General features: G+C 41.6%; 1 protein-coding gene across 1 annotated transcript in view; it reads left to right on the top strand.

Moving 5' to 3' along the window:
• Positions 1–2952: 2952 nt before the first annotated feature.
• LOC306855463 (inactive N-acetylated-alpha-linked acidic dipeptidase-like protein 2) overlaps positions 2953–14969 on the top strand; it is a 209077-nt gene continuing 197060 nt past the window's right edge. Inside the window, exon 1 of the mRNA XM_079394206.1 lies at positions 2953–3108. Coding sequence (XP_079250332.1) covers positions 3066–3108 — 43 coding nt within the window. The 5' untranslated portion in view covers positions 2953–3065. The remainder of the gene's footprint in view (positions 3109–14969) is intronic.

The following is a 14969-nucleotide window of genomic DNA, read 5'->3' as shown; positions in this document are numbered from 1 at the left end:
CTGTATTTTTATTTTTTTCTTGTGCTGAACACAAAAGAAGATATTTTGAAGAAAATGGGTAACCAAACAGTTGCTGATCCCCAGGAAAAAATAAAATAAAATAAAAAATAAAAAGAGGGGTTTTAGGCAAACCAGTTAAACACCACTGTGTCCTGTTGGCTTAGGATAGTCTAAGCTGTTTTTTCAGCACTATTATTATTATTTTTGTTGCTCAGATCCTATATTATATTATTATGGTTTGAAAGTAGCATTTGGTATTTTGGTAGAAACTATGGTTACCATGGTAAATGTCTGTATGGAATGGACAATACTCTTATTGCAGTGTTGCTTGTAATTACACATTGTTCATGTAATTGCTGTTGTAATTAATATGTTTTACGTTTAACAGGTTATGCTAGTTATGCCATTATGTCTGGTTAATAGATCATGCTTTCTGAGACTGTTTGAACTGAAATTAAATAAAAAGTTTGCAGAGGCTAGCTCTCAATACTTAAAATAAATTCAGTGGGATTTTTTTGTTTTTTTAAGTTCATACATTTATTCCTTTTCTTCTGTATTAATATAAATGAATGCCAAATGTCCTTTATCTTTGGTAATGTGCTAGAAAAAGTGATTAATAATAGTAATAATAATAGTAATTGCTATTCTTAAAGCACATTTGTAACAGTTCTTAATTTTAAGAACTTAATTTAAAAAATTATGATTAAGCTCTTAATCATAATTACTGGGCTTTGGTGAATTCAGTTTTTGTGTTCTTTCAGTGGACTACAGACACAGCCAGAAATAAGAGTCTCAGTCTCTAAGCTTATATTGATTTATTTTCAATGAGTTAGTGTTATACAAAGACCTAGAGGATGAGGACGAGGAGGAGGCCCAGGTGATGTTATTATCAGGTGCATCTAAACATTAAGAAGAAGCGGTGAACATGAGCCAAGACCCTATCACTTAGAAACCATGGGAAGTAACAGGAGACCGCAGTAGCATCTCTATTCAGCCAGCCCCTGAGATTCCCGTCTGGATTTGAACAATGGGGCCACAACAATTGGACTGAATGTTAGGCCTGCTGGTCTTTTTTTACTTGGCGCTCTCTGAATGTGTAACATAATAGTGGTATGCATGTAAGTTGGGATGTTACTGTGATAATTCAGTTAGTTTATTCATGTTGAGAACATCTTTGAGGTGATTCCCCCCCCCAGGGAATCTGATGGATACTGAATAAACTATCGGTCTGATGCATGTTCCAGAGGCTGAGCAGTCATCAGATAGGCTGAGGAAAGGAACGGGTGTCATCGCACACTCATTAGACCTAGGAGCCGCTCTTTGGACCTTCTTGTTAAAGTCTTCATGCCTGGCTTGTTTTTTGGGTGGCGAGAAGATTTGCATTCAAAAGATTTCCATATTTCTCAACTTAAAATGCAGTTTAGACTTAGATACTCGAGATGAAACGTCTTCTATTCATCTTTCTTGCTCTCTAATTAGCTACGCCGTGCACGGATCAGAAAGTCAACTTTGCAATTCATAATTGTGGTTGCTCACTGAAGACAATCGGAAGAGTTTTGTCTCACTTTTGTGAGCATCTACTACTCAACCATGAAAATGTATTTAAATGTACAGCCTTAAAGGGATAGTTTGGGATAAAATGAAAATCCTGTCATCATAGACCCTGGTCAGGTTAGATGCCAACTTGAATTTAACACAGATGAACATGAGGCTGTGAGGTATAGACTTGCAGTCTGCAGCACTGTATAAAGGTCCTAGACCTTGTAATTTTCACAACATTTAACTGCTTGCTTTTTTTTTGGAACAACCTTTTGTTGTCTGGAAAATGGGTATGTTGTTAAACAACAGTACAATCCTTTGAGCGCACTATACTTCTATCCCTCACAGCCTTGTTTTCATTCCTGTCAAAAATGAAATATGATGCTCCACTGAATATTTACTCACCCTCATGTCATTCCAAACCTGTATGAATTTCTTTATTCTGTGGAAAATAAAAATGCATATTTTTCTCCTCAAATAACATTGGATCCCACTGACTTCCAATGTACAGATGGAAATACAGTACATGAGGATGAGCAAATGATGATAGAATTTGAGTGTTAGAAATGCAGGACATGACATGTTGCGCATTTGGTCTGGAGAGCATTGTTTGTATCTCTTGTAGGTAACAGTAACATCAAATTACAGGTTTGATAATGGTGTGTTTTGTTTGCCTTTTTCAGCAAATGAAAGTGCATCACGTTAATTAAGCAGTCAACTATTTTTTTTTTTTTTTTTTTTTTTGAGCACAACATCTGTGGTTCTATCACATCATTTGTAGGTCTATATCCATTAATCTTTCATAAAATCACATTTTTAAGCCTGTACAAGCTGGACAAGCATCATAAAAAATTATAAATGTTATGATGACAAAAAGAAACAAAACAATTGTTTTCTAATTCATCATTTGTGCTAAAGTCATCATTTATGTTATCAGCCTTATGAAAGTAAATTTGAGGACTAAACAAAGCAGAATGTCGATGATTCATGCCGTTGGGCCATTCTCTGTGAGTTCCACTCCTCATTGGCTTCATTGTCGTATCTGCTTACAAGGCAAAGATAAAGTCAGAATGGGGTTTCTATTCCCCTTAGGGGACAAGAAGCTCTAGGTTTATAATTATTTCTTGTTTTAAATTGCCATTTAAAAGTTGCAATTACTTTACAGGCAGTTTAAAATCCAAACAATAAAGAGCTCGGGCATTGTAGCATCCCAGGACAGTAACTGAATAATGTTTCACCTTAAGTAACTGTTCTAACATGCCACAGAGTACATTTTCGGGCCGGTGTGTCTAGTTTCAGGTGCACGCGGCGCAGCGGGGTGGAGGAGGCGCCAAACAGGTTGGATGAGTACAGGTGAGCCAGGAAGCAGCTTATGCTAATTTGTCAACATGAGAGGAAATCCTCCTTAGAGCCGAACTCGTGAGAGGGAGACAGAGCTACATGGGAACCTATTAGATAAACAATTCTCTTGTCGGCCGCCTCACAGGGGGAGAGAGCGAGCGAGAGAGGGAGAGAGTGTACCTGCGATGGTGGACACACAGGGATTCCATTCAAACCCAGCCCTGCAAGGTAAATGTTTATATTGCCACCCCTCTTTTTCTCTGTAATGAGCGTAGAGGTTGGTTTTCTCACTGCCCTGTTTGAATGGGCGCTTCTGCAGGTGCTTGTCTGTTAGCCTCACGCAGAGAACCAGTTCCAGTGGCTTTGGTGACGGATTCTCTTGGGTTTTCTTAGGTGTTGTTCATTAGGTGAGTTGGCACAGGACATGAATCAAGAGAGCAGTTATATTTCCGTTTCTCTTATGCTGCAGAAGCATCGTAGGCGGATGGTGTTGGCGTGTTTGCACATAGTTTAACTTAAAACATTATGCGATTCAGCTTATCATCTTGGGTTTGATGTGAAAAGCAAATATCTTTTTATTTGCTTAATGTCTCCATAAGGGTTCTGTCAGCACAAACCTCATGTTGGTGGTTGTTTATGTACTCGTGGCTGCTGAGTACCTTTATGAGAGCAACGCGTGGATACCAGGGCTAAAAGCAATTGTTAAAATGACAGTAAAGATAAACTATGACTAATAAAGTTACAGTATTGTTTTTTTAAACCAAATCTATCTGTCTGTCTGTGCTGGGAATATACAGTCGTCATTTAATTGCAAAAATTGTAGAGCTACTACTGTAAAAACAGTTGAAAAATTACTCGTCATATTTCTGGCCCTGTTTGCAGGGGTGTGTGCCTTATCAGGTGCCATATCATAGTATTTGTATGTGTGTACTTAATTTTATTACACCTGTGTGTATTCCTTTGTGTGTCCCAGTATGTGTGTGCTCACTACGACATGTGAAGTCATGCGAAATAAAGATATCTATTAGCATTCCTATTCAGTGGTATCTTAGTGATAGTTGCTTTGCTGACGGTATATTAGCAGTTTTTAAGAAATTATTATTTTTTCAATAAAGATGCATTTCATTTTTCAAAAGTGACAGTAAAGAAATTTATATTTCTACAAATGCTGTGCTTTCAAACTTCTGGAGAATGCTCCCCAGAGCGTGCGTACGTACGTACGTACGTATGTACGTATGTACGTATGTACGTACGTACGTATGTACGTATGTACGTATGTACGTATGTATGTATGTATGTATGCATGCATGCTTATATATATATATATGCTCTGGGGAGCATTCTGTGCTCCAAGACATCCCATTATACTCCACAAGTAGTCCCAGAGGCACAGGTGTGGCGATTGGTGGGCTAGACACCGGAGCGGCCGGCGGGCTTGAGTGAGCCGCGGACGGCGGCGGGCTTGAGTCAACGGTGGCTGACAGGCTTGACTGGGGAATGGCAGACGGACTGGACGGCAGGCTGGTCTTGGATCGGGGCTGGACAATCTCCAGACACCGGAGGATCCCTTGCCTCCAGCTCAGTCCTGTGGTGTCTGGGAGGTCCACGGGGCGATGGTAATTGGCCCCGATCCAGAACAGAGAGTTTACAGTGGCATCATCCAATGCCGTTTTCGCAGAAAGCCCGCAGAATTCCCAGGTGTAGGGTGGAGAAACGAGCGGCCGTTTCTATGCCGCCGGAGACAAACAAAAAGGAAAAGGAGCGCCGCTTACTCTTTTGTTTTAGGTCTTGGATTCTGTCACGCGGTCGTGGTTGTAGTAAGCACGCACGAAGAGGAATTAAACATGGAGATCCTTTTAATAAACATCAACAGACTTCAAGACATTCAATACAACATAAATCCGAGACAAAGAAACTCAGGAGAACACCGGGCTTAAATGGAGGGAGATAAATGAGATAATGGACATGTGGACAGAATGAACAATGATTAACTGAGAACAGGAACTAAACCAAATAAGGAAAAACAGGAACTATACGGGGACATACATGTGACATGTATGTATACATGTGTAATATTATTTCCCATTATTAATATTGTATTGTATTTTTCATCAAACAAATGCAGCCTTGGTGAGCATAACATAAAAAAATGTAAAACAATTCTTAAACACAAACTTCTTTTTTTTTCTCTCCTAGATTATGTGGCTAATTTTCAGTGACCACCAAAGGAGTTTTTGTTTTTGGCAGCATAATGATGTGGTTATCATATCTACCAGCAGTAGGTAACTGCTAATGCTAAACAGCCAAACTCTGAATCCTTTCCATTGTACAGTAGGCTATTCTTTATTACCTCTCTCTTCTTTACTTGCATTCAAACCAGGTAGCTCATTAATTCAGACCTCTTAATCTCAAAGGTGGACAATAGTGGAAATGTGTGTGTGTGTGTTTTGTCTTTGCAGTTTAAAAGTCAGGTCACCTTGTCCACACTTGTTATTTTGATGAAACACACTCCTCTTCCTGTCCAGCCCTAAAGGTCGGAGGTCATAAGGTGTACGCCTGATCAGTTTTAGCAAGCATATTCATTCCCTGTGTGACTGTGAATGCCAAAGAAGAGACATGAGGATGATTCCTCTTATCTGAATCATCTGCATATCTATATTTAGTACCCCTTTTTTTGTGATCAGGAACAGACATACAGTTTATGGTGGGGAAGCAATGACCCATCCTTGCCCTTGTATTCTACCCGCTGACACACTGCTCAAAAGTCCACATCATTCTTCCCTTACCACACACATCAACCCTTCCTTTTGAAATGTGATCTTTTGAATTTCAAAGGCAGAGAGGAAGCCAATGCTCCATCCTTGTATCTAAACCCTGGTGGGACGTCCTTTTGTTATCTGTCCTCAGAACGGTTGTTCATTGGCCATTGATAAGCGTAGCTCAGAACAACTTTGGTTTACAAAGGCGTGCAGAAATATACATCACTTCCTGTGCACCGGCTTCAACTCGGTCAGCACATGGAACAAAAAGGATGGAGGCTTACTTGGGCTAGTTGGAACATGTTGACCTTCTTAGTTCCTCAGAGCAGAGACTGAAATAGAGGAAAATAAGACAAAATGACAGAGAGAGACTTTCATCTCTGTGTTTATTTCATACTAAGCATAGTTTAAATCTATTAAAATATTTACTGACATATCGCTTGAGACTTACTGATATAAATATTCTAATTAAACTTTAATTTGGAGTACTACTTCTGCACAATGCATATTTCTTATTGTTAAGCCCAAAATGTGTTTAATGTCACTATTGATGAGGATTGTATGATCTTTGAATAATATCGTCCTTTTAAAAGCAAGATATTTAAAGTGTACCTGAAGTATACTTGCAATAGTTTAACTTTTGCACAATCAAATACACTTCAAGTATATCTTCAGGACTTCAGCACTACTTCCACACAGTTAAAGTTCATTAAGGACAAAATTACTTAGCAGACTGCAAGTATACCAGTTTAATATACTAAAAGTACAATTGCAGCGTATTTTTATTTAGAACATAAATTTGTAAATGTATTGGTAGTATATTTAGCATTAAATGTATTTCAAACACATTTATGTATATTTATTTTTCACTAGGGCTGTTTTATAGTATATTAATAGTATAAAATACAACATATTTCTAATTTCTATTGCATTAGGTATCACAAACTAATATCAAATGTAATTTAAGTTAATGTTATATTAATTGTATTAATTACGTTTTACATAAATGTATAACATAATGTATCAATATAATCATTTATGTATTTAAATTCATAATTGGAAATTCATTCAGGGTTTACATTGCAGGGTTATATTTAATTTTATATTATATTTAATTTTGTTTTATAGCATTAAATAGCAAATTATAAATGTTAAAATGCATACCATATACTCCTTTAAAATATTTATGAAAAATTCACCACCATTGCATGCAGTTTTTTTTTTTTTTTAAATGGAATACATTTATAATTAATTTACCATTAATGTAACTACTAGACACCTAATAGCAGATGTTTGTGTTTAGTTCTCATCAGTAAATGCTGCTCCTTTTGTGAAATTACTCAGACATCAGTTTTAAATGAGACTTAGATGGATTTTTCCATTTGTCTCCTCATTTCTACTGTACACTTATTTCTTTTCACTTTTCATGGCATTATTTTGTCATCTGATTTGTTTAGCCCTGTCTCGTTCCGCTCAGTGCGTCCGTGTCCGTTAGAGATCATTTTTAGAGCTGTGTATTATCACCACAATAGGTCTCCGAAACAACCTGACTCAATTCACACCGTGTCACCTAACATTTTCTCGCTCCGCTCTCCTGCGGGAGATCAAACAGGGAGAAACATTCCCTTCAGACCGGTTGTAGTTTGGACAGGCCTGGCAGGACAAATGAGATGGTGTCTACTATTTCAATAGAGCTGCTGTAAACGGTTGTTTGTTACGGTAAAGTTAAGCTCTTTGCATGAATCTTCCGCGTGACACTTCACAACTGTCGTCTTGAGCACCTGATTTATTCATGATATTCCTTCAACCGTCGGAAGGAAAAATAATGTACCTCTCCTCAACTGTTTTTTGCAGATAAAAAACTCTCCATGGCTTCGTAAGGGATTTGTCAGGTCTGTAATGGATTTTGAAACCAAAAGAAGTTACCACGAGACATGGAGACGAAAAGCAAGCAATCTTTCAGCAGTGCGAGTGTGAGGAACGTCTTGACTCATCCATAAAAGAAACGTTAAACTGCTTTTAGCTGCGTTCTTCCTATTTTTCTAGCAACCATGTGCACAATACATCAATTTAAATGGATATGAAGAGTGCTTCAATTGGAATAATCCGCTCAGACCTAATCCGTGTTTTCGTAGAACCTATCTGCACTGTTTTAACGCCTGAGGCACGGAGGTCATTTTCCTCTTATAGATGTCAATGAGGAGCACAAAGATGTTTTAATGAATAGTCATTTAAATGCCTGAGCTCAAACGTTCAGAGGAAGGCAAAGAACGATTTGGCCCTGCTCAATTTGTCAGCTAAATAAATGTAACAGAGAGCATTCCACTAAAACATTTCTCAATGTTTTGACTGTACAGAAGGTAGACACTGCTCTCCCTCTCTGGCTGTTGATTGAAGAAATTTTCCCTTTGGGAGATTCAATTCGTTTATCATTACTACTTTATTTGATTTGCTTTCTCACTCTGTGTGACCCGGTTCATCCACACACAACAAACTGGATGAGTCAATGTGACGCAAGTGTTCAAGTGAGTCACCGGTGGTTTAGGCAGGGTGTGCATTAGTAGCCCTCTTCATTGCTTTTCTAGAGTCTTTTATTTCTGCATTTGTGGTCCACTTCAATGGCAGTTACATTTACCAAGATGGTGTAAATATAATCTCAATACGTACGACTGATCAGACTAAAATCAATAAATGATACTTTATTCTATGAATTAAATATAAATTGTTCACCTATAAATAAAACTGATGAAAATGTACTTACCCTCAAACCATCAAACATTTAGATGAATTAGTTTCTTCATTGGAACAGATTTAGAACAATTTGGCTTTACATTACTTGCTCATCAATAGGTGCTGTCAGACTAAGAGTCCAAACAGACTTTTATCTTGTACTAATGATAGATTTGTTTGTTACAAACACAGCTTTTCACTTCACAATGCATTAATTCAAATAATAGAATGTAGCCTTGTGGATTATCATGATGTTATATGAGCTGTATGGGCTCTCATTCTGATGGCACCCATTCACTGCAGAGGATCCATTTGTTTCTAGATTTCTGACCCGATTTCCAACAACCTTTTTTTTTCTCCACAGTGCAAGTTTTTATTGCTTTGTTTAGACATTGCACTGCTCACCCCCCCAAAAAAAATACAACAAAACAAAAGAAAATTAATAAATATATTTTTTTTTTAATTGCTTGCTTGTTTGATTTTTTTTTTATTTAATCTGAATTCTGTCTTGAAATCTTTTTTTCATGGCCAAAAAAAAAAGTAGAGACATTTTTGTCACCCTATTTTGAGAAAAATCCACTTGCCTCCTGGAAATATTTGATTTGCAAGCAGCTATCTTTGCTTATAGTCTCTCTTTTAAGCTGATCACCTGAGCCATAAATGCCATGTGATAGACAAATTATGATAATTATGATTGGATGGTGGCACCACAAAAACACACACAGTCCAAATTTGTCATTTAAATGGCCATCAATGGAAAGAGATGCTTTTTGGCAGCATGCTAATGTAGTTACTGCATCTACCAGAAGAGACTTATACTTCACAAACACCCATTTAATACACACCAAAAAAAAAAAAAACACAACTTGGCGGTTCACTGCCGTTACACAAATTCATGGCACTCATATATTTGTGGATATGCTTCTGTCTGGATTGTAAAATGCTGGAAATGGCAGTGAAGTCTTGGCTTTCCACAAGCAGATTTATGAATGTGTCAGGAGAGACTGCATCACCGGCTATGACATGCTTGATTGCTAATAGTGCTGGGGGTGTTCGGGTTGTCAGAAAAGAGGTTTGCCATTTTGGCTTAGGAACAGACCCTGAACAAAATTCAGCTCCTAACAAAACAGAAGGAGCCCACATTAAGTATGTCATAATGAGGAGATTTTATGACTGATGCTGCACAGATAGTACAAGCACACCATGTATCTGTTACAGAAGTAGGACTAGGACAGAGAGATGGATGAATTGGATCAACAAGGAGTGAGACAGGTGAGTGGTGATCCTGGAAGTCTTCGGAAAACTGGAGAAGTGTTAACTTGAGTATCTTCTTTTGACAGGGAACTTGGAACACGAACTGGACACACACCTCACCCAGATGGCAGACAGGGACAGAACACAGGAGCAGACTGACTGGGGAATCGCTGGAGAACACACTCGGAAGGAGACACTGCAGGCAAGTAGACAAGGAGGTAAGTAGTAGGCATAGAGCTGTGAAAGCTTTGGCAGTCCTCTTCGCATGAACGAGACCAGACACTGGGGTGCTGGGAGGTGTGTGTATTTATGGCATGGCTAATGAGTGGCTCAATGATGTGCAGGTCTGTGTGATCAGTACTCAGGTGAGGGAGTGCGCTGTGATTGGTTGGTGACAGAGCCTGGCAGATCCGTGACATTACCCCACCACGACCCCAACGTCGTGGTGGTCTACCCCTCCCTCTGGGTGCTGGACGTTCCGGATGGCTGGCATGGAACTCTTCAAGTAAGACAGGATCAAGAACATCATCTCTGGGAACCCATGATCTCTCTTCTGGGCCTTAGCCCTCCCAGTCTACAAGATACTCCAGCCGACCACCACGGTGCCTGGAGTCCAAGATCTCCTTAACTTGGTAGATGGCGCCATCTTCCAGGATCAATGGGAGAGGGGGTTCCTCCATCGGGCCAGGCTCTGTGGAGGGAGAAACAGGACAGTGGTAAGGTTTAAGCAGTGAAACATGGAATGTGGGGTGAATCCTGTACTGAGGGGGAAGCTGAGGCTGGTAAGTGACTGGGTTGACTTGCTTGATTATGGTGAAGGGGCCAACAAATCTGGGACTTAAATTATTGCAGGGTAGGCGCATCCTGATGTCCCTGATTGACAGCCAGACCCCGTTCGTCTGGGGATGGTATCCGGAGGACAGACTGATGGTCACACCTAGGAGCTTGAAGGCGGCTTTCCATACCCTTGATATGAATTGGGGTCCACGGTCAGAGACGATCCTCAGGGATACCAAAGTATCGGAAGACGTGGTTGACCATCAACTCGGCAGTCTCCATTGCTGTGGGTAAGCCTTTGAGAGGAAGAAGATGACATGACTTAGAAAATCGATCAACCACCACCAGAATGCATGCGTTACCATCGGAGGCAGGAAGGTCCGTAACAAAGTCAACTCCTAGGTGTTACCAGGGCCGATTGGGAATGGGCATAGGAAGCCGCTTGCCTGCTGGTAAGTGGCGTGGACTCTTGGACATGGCACAGTCTACACAGCCTTGGACGAACCTTCATCTCCGGGCCATATTGGGCCACCAGAAGCGATCTCTTAGCAACGAGAGGGTGTTGTTGGCCCCTGGGTGGCCAGTGCCCAGAGATGAATGTACAGACTGAATGAGGGGTGTGCGTTGAGCCCTGGGAACATATTGCAGTCCGGGTGGGCAGACCGGCGAAGTGGCCGTGGAAGCATTGGTGGGGGTGAACAGACTTGAATTCCATGGAATGGGACTTATGATGATCTTCTCGGGGATGATGGACTCAGGTTCTTCACTAGTTTCTTCCTTGGAGTCATAGAGACGAGACAGGGCATCGGCTTTGACATTCTTGGTACCTGGACGGTAAGAAATCGTGAAGTTAAAGCGTGTTAAAAAGAGGGTCCATCGGGCTTGACGAGGGTTCAGTCTCTTGGTCTCTCTCAGATACTGCAGGTTCTTGTGATCGGTGAGAACTGAAGGGATGTTGTGCACCCTCCAACCAATGCCTCCACTTTTCTAGGGCCAATTTAATGGCGAGAAGTTCTGTTACCTATAACGTAGTTTCTTTCTGCCGGGCTGAGCTTGCGAGAGAAGGCACATGGATGGAGTTTAACTGGTGTCCCCTGCTGCTGGGAGAGTATGGAACCAACTCCTGAGGTGGATGCATCGACCTCCACAATGAACGGTTTCCTGGGGTCTGGGTGTACAAGGACTGGGGCGTTTGTAAACGCTTCCTTGAGCCTTTCAAATGCTTCGGTGGTGGCTGGGGTCCAGGAGAGAGCTTTGGGTTTGCTGCGGAGCAGGTTGGTCAGTGGGCTGGTAATGGAGCTGTAATTATAGATGAAGCGGCAGTAAAAGTTGGCGAACCCCAGGAAACGTTGAAGCTCTTTAATGGTGTCAGGAGTGGGCCATTTACGGATGGCGTCCACCATCCCCTCGTCCATCTGGATGCCACCGCTGTCGATGATATATCCAAGGAACTGCACTGAGGACTGATGGAAGGAGCATTTCTCTGCCTTGAGGAATAGGTGGAAGTCTCTCAGGCGTTGCAGGACCTCCGCAATGTGGTGGCGATGTTCGGCCATGCTCTGGGAGTAGATGAGGATGTCATCTATGTAGACCAACATGAATTTGTGGAGATACTCCCGGAGCACCTCATGCATGAAATCTTGAAGTACGGAGGGGGCGTTGACAAGACCATAGAGCATAACCAGATATTCATAGTGGCCAGTAGGGGTCACAAAGGCCGTCTTCCACTCGTCCCCCTCACGTATTCTGATGAGGTTGTAGGCGCTGCGGAGGTCCAACATGGTGAACACGGTGGCTCCGCGAAGATGTTCTAATGCAGCTGGGATGAGAGGAAGGGGATAACGGAATTTGACCATTATCTTCTTCAGGGCTCGATAATCGATGCAAGGTTGTAGTCCTCCGTCTTTCTTGGCCACAAAAAAGAAGCATGACGAAGCAGGGGATGTGGAGGGATGGATATAACCTTGCTTGAGTGCCTCCTCAATATACTCCTCCATGGCCTTCTGCTCGGGTATGGAGAGTGGGTAGTTTTTTCCACGGGGCACTGGCTCACCCGGTAAGAGGTCTATTGCACAGTTCCATGGCTGGTGTGGAGGCAACTGGGAGGCTTTCTGGGGGCAGAACACATTACTGAAATGAGAGTAACAGGCAGGAATGTCTACTGATAACTTCTCTGGAGGGCTTTCAATGGACGTGGAGTTCAAGGCGATGGAATCGACTGGAGGAGAGACAGGTTTAGGTGCATTGGGAAAACAGTTGGAAAAGCATTGGTTACCCCATTTCAGGACCTCATCAGTATGGCATGAAATATTGGGCTCATGTTGAACAAACCAAGGCCGTCCGAGGATATTGTCGGCAGTGGAACCCTCCAGAACCAGTAAATGGATGTTCTCCTCATGCAGCAATCCAATTTTCAGATGTACAGGCCCAGCACAGTGATTAACACATTTACGACTGAGTGGGGTGCCAGTCACCGATTGAATTTGGTAACTCTTCTGTGTGGCTGTGGTTGAGAGGTTGAGCTGATGACAGAGGCTTTCCGAGATAAAGTTCCCGGTTGACCCTGGATCGAGGAGGGCATAGACTGGAAGAGAGAATTCGGAGGAAGTAAGCAGAACTTCTATCTCCAGTGGTTTTAAACTGTGTATAACCGGGTGAATAGTACTCACCAAGAGGCGAGGGGGTCGCACGGGGCATGCCGCTCGAAGATGCCCCTTCTCTCCACAATACAGATATAAACCAAGAGAAAATCTTCTTTGTCGTTCCTGATTAGATAGTTGTGAATTGTCTATTTGCATAGGTTCGTTGACTGGTTCTGGAGGGTGCTGGTCTGTTTGGTGGCGGAGGAGGGAATTGCAACCTGAAATGGGAGTTAGTTCTTCAAGACAAGATATCATTCGTGTAGCGCATCGAATGGAATGTTGGATGAACCCTTGACGGTAGGCAGTTAAAAGGGCACGTTCGTTCCATCCGCTGGCTGCTGCAAGGGTGTGGAACTGAAGGGCATAATCATTAATGGACATGGTATCTTGACGTAAATTATATAATTTGTCACTTACCGAAGTGTCGTGTGCCGGTTTGCCAAAAACTTCACGGAAGTGAAGTATAAAATTTTGTAGGGACTGAGTGACTGTACCTTCTTGTGCCCAGATAGTTTCTGCCCATTGTAACGCCTTGCCCTTCAGAAGAGAAATGATAAAAGCGATCTTCGCTTTTTCATTGGGGTACAATTGAGGTTGCATTTCAAGTGCTAGAGAACATTGCAACAAAAATCCGTTGCACTCCTCCACCACGCCAGAGTAGGGCGCTGCCCTGGCCATGGGACTGGAGATCACTGTAGTGGAAGAACTGGTGGAACTGGTGACGGAAATGATGGGAGGTGCAGGCGGTGGTGCCGGTATGAGAGCTCGTCGGAGTCTGTCCACGAGCTCTTGGAAGGGGTCGGGAGTGCTCATGCTGTTTGTCTGTCGGTGATGGTCCGGTCTTCTGTTACAGAAGTAGGACTCGGACAGAGAGATGGATGAATTGACAGGTATTTATTGACAAAAGCTGAGCAACAAGGAGTGAGACAGGTGAGTGGTGATCCTGGAGGTCTTCGGTGAACTGGAGAAGTGTTAACTTGAGTATCTTCTTTTGACAGGGAACTTGGAACACGAACTGGACACACACCTCACCCAGATAGCAGACAGGGACAGAACACATGAGCAGACTGACTGGGGATTACTCGAGAACACACTCAGAAGGAGACACTGCAGTTAAGTAGACAAGGATGTAAGTAGTAGGCATAGCGCTGTGATGGCTATGGCAGTCCTCTTCGCATGAACAAGACCGGACACTGGGGTGCTGTGAGGTGTGTGTATTTATGGCATGGCTAATGAGTGGCTCAATGATGTGCAGGTGCGTGTGATCAGTACTCAGGTGAGGGAGTGCGCTGTGATTGGTTGGTGACAGAGCCTGGCAGATCTGTGACAGTATCTTTATTATGATGCTTTTTTCTCAGCAAATCTCAGCATTCAGAGACTTCCTAATTGAAGCAGCCGATGGCCATTCATCAGACTATGAAGCTGTAGGATGATGTTAGAAAATCTTTCAAAACCTACTAATATCAGAGCTGGAAAAGAAAAAGAAAGTTTTTTTTTTTTTTTCTTCACACAAATCCCTCGTATGATTTCAGTAGACTTGTATGAGTTGTATGGACTACTGTTGATATTTTTATGGTTGTTTTTAGTAAAATTTTTTGGAGGTTGATCACCACAATTGGCATCAGAATAAGTTTTAGAGTGGGGACACAAAGGTTATGAGATCATATACAAAGACTGAGCTCATAAATATGAATGATCCTGTCATGACCTAAAATGTAGAAACATATTTTATCAGTTTAACATTAAGATTCTAATAAAATGAATAAAACTATGATAAAAATGTCATAAGTGCTATAATTGGCCATTTCACAATATATAGTCAATGTAAATTCATCAGTTGCAATGTTCCTTCTTTTCGCTCAATTTTATGTTTGACAACAAATGATTTAGAAGAGAATTAATGAGAAGTGGACCGTTTTATGTATTT

This window comes from Barbus barbus, assembly GCF_936440315.1.
Source record: "Barbus barbus genome assembly, chromosome: 35".
Lineage (NCBI taxonomy): Eukaryota > Metazoa > Chordata > Actinopteri > Cypriniformes > Cyprinidae > Barbus > Barbus barbus.
Note: the sequence above shows the minus strand (reverse complement) of the source record. Positions and strands in the feature narration are given on the sequence as shown.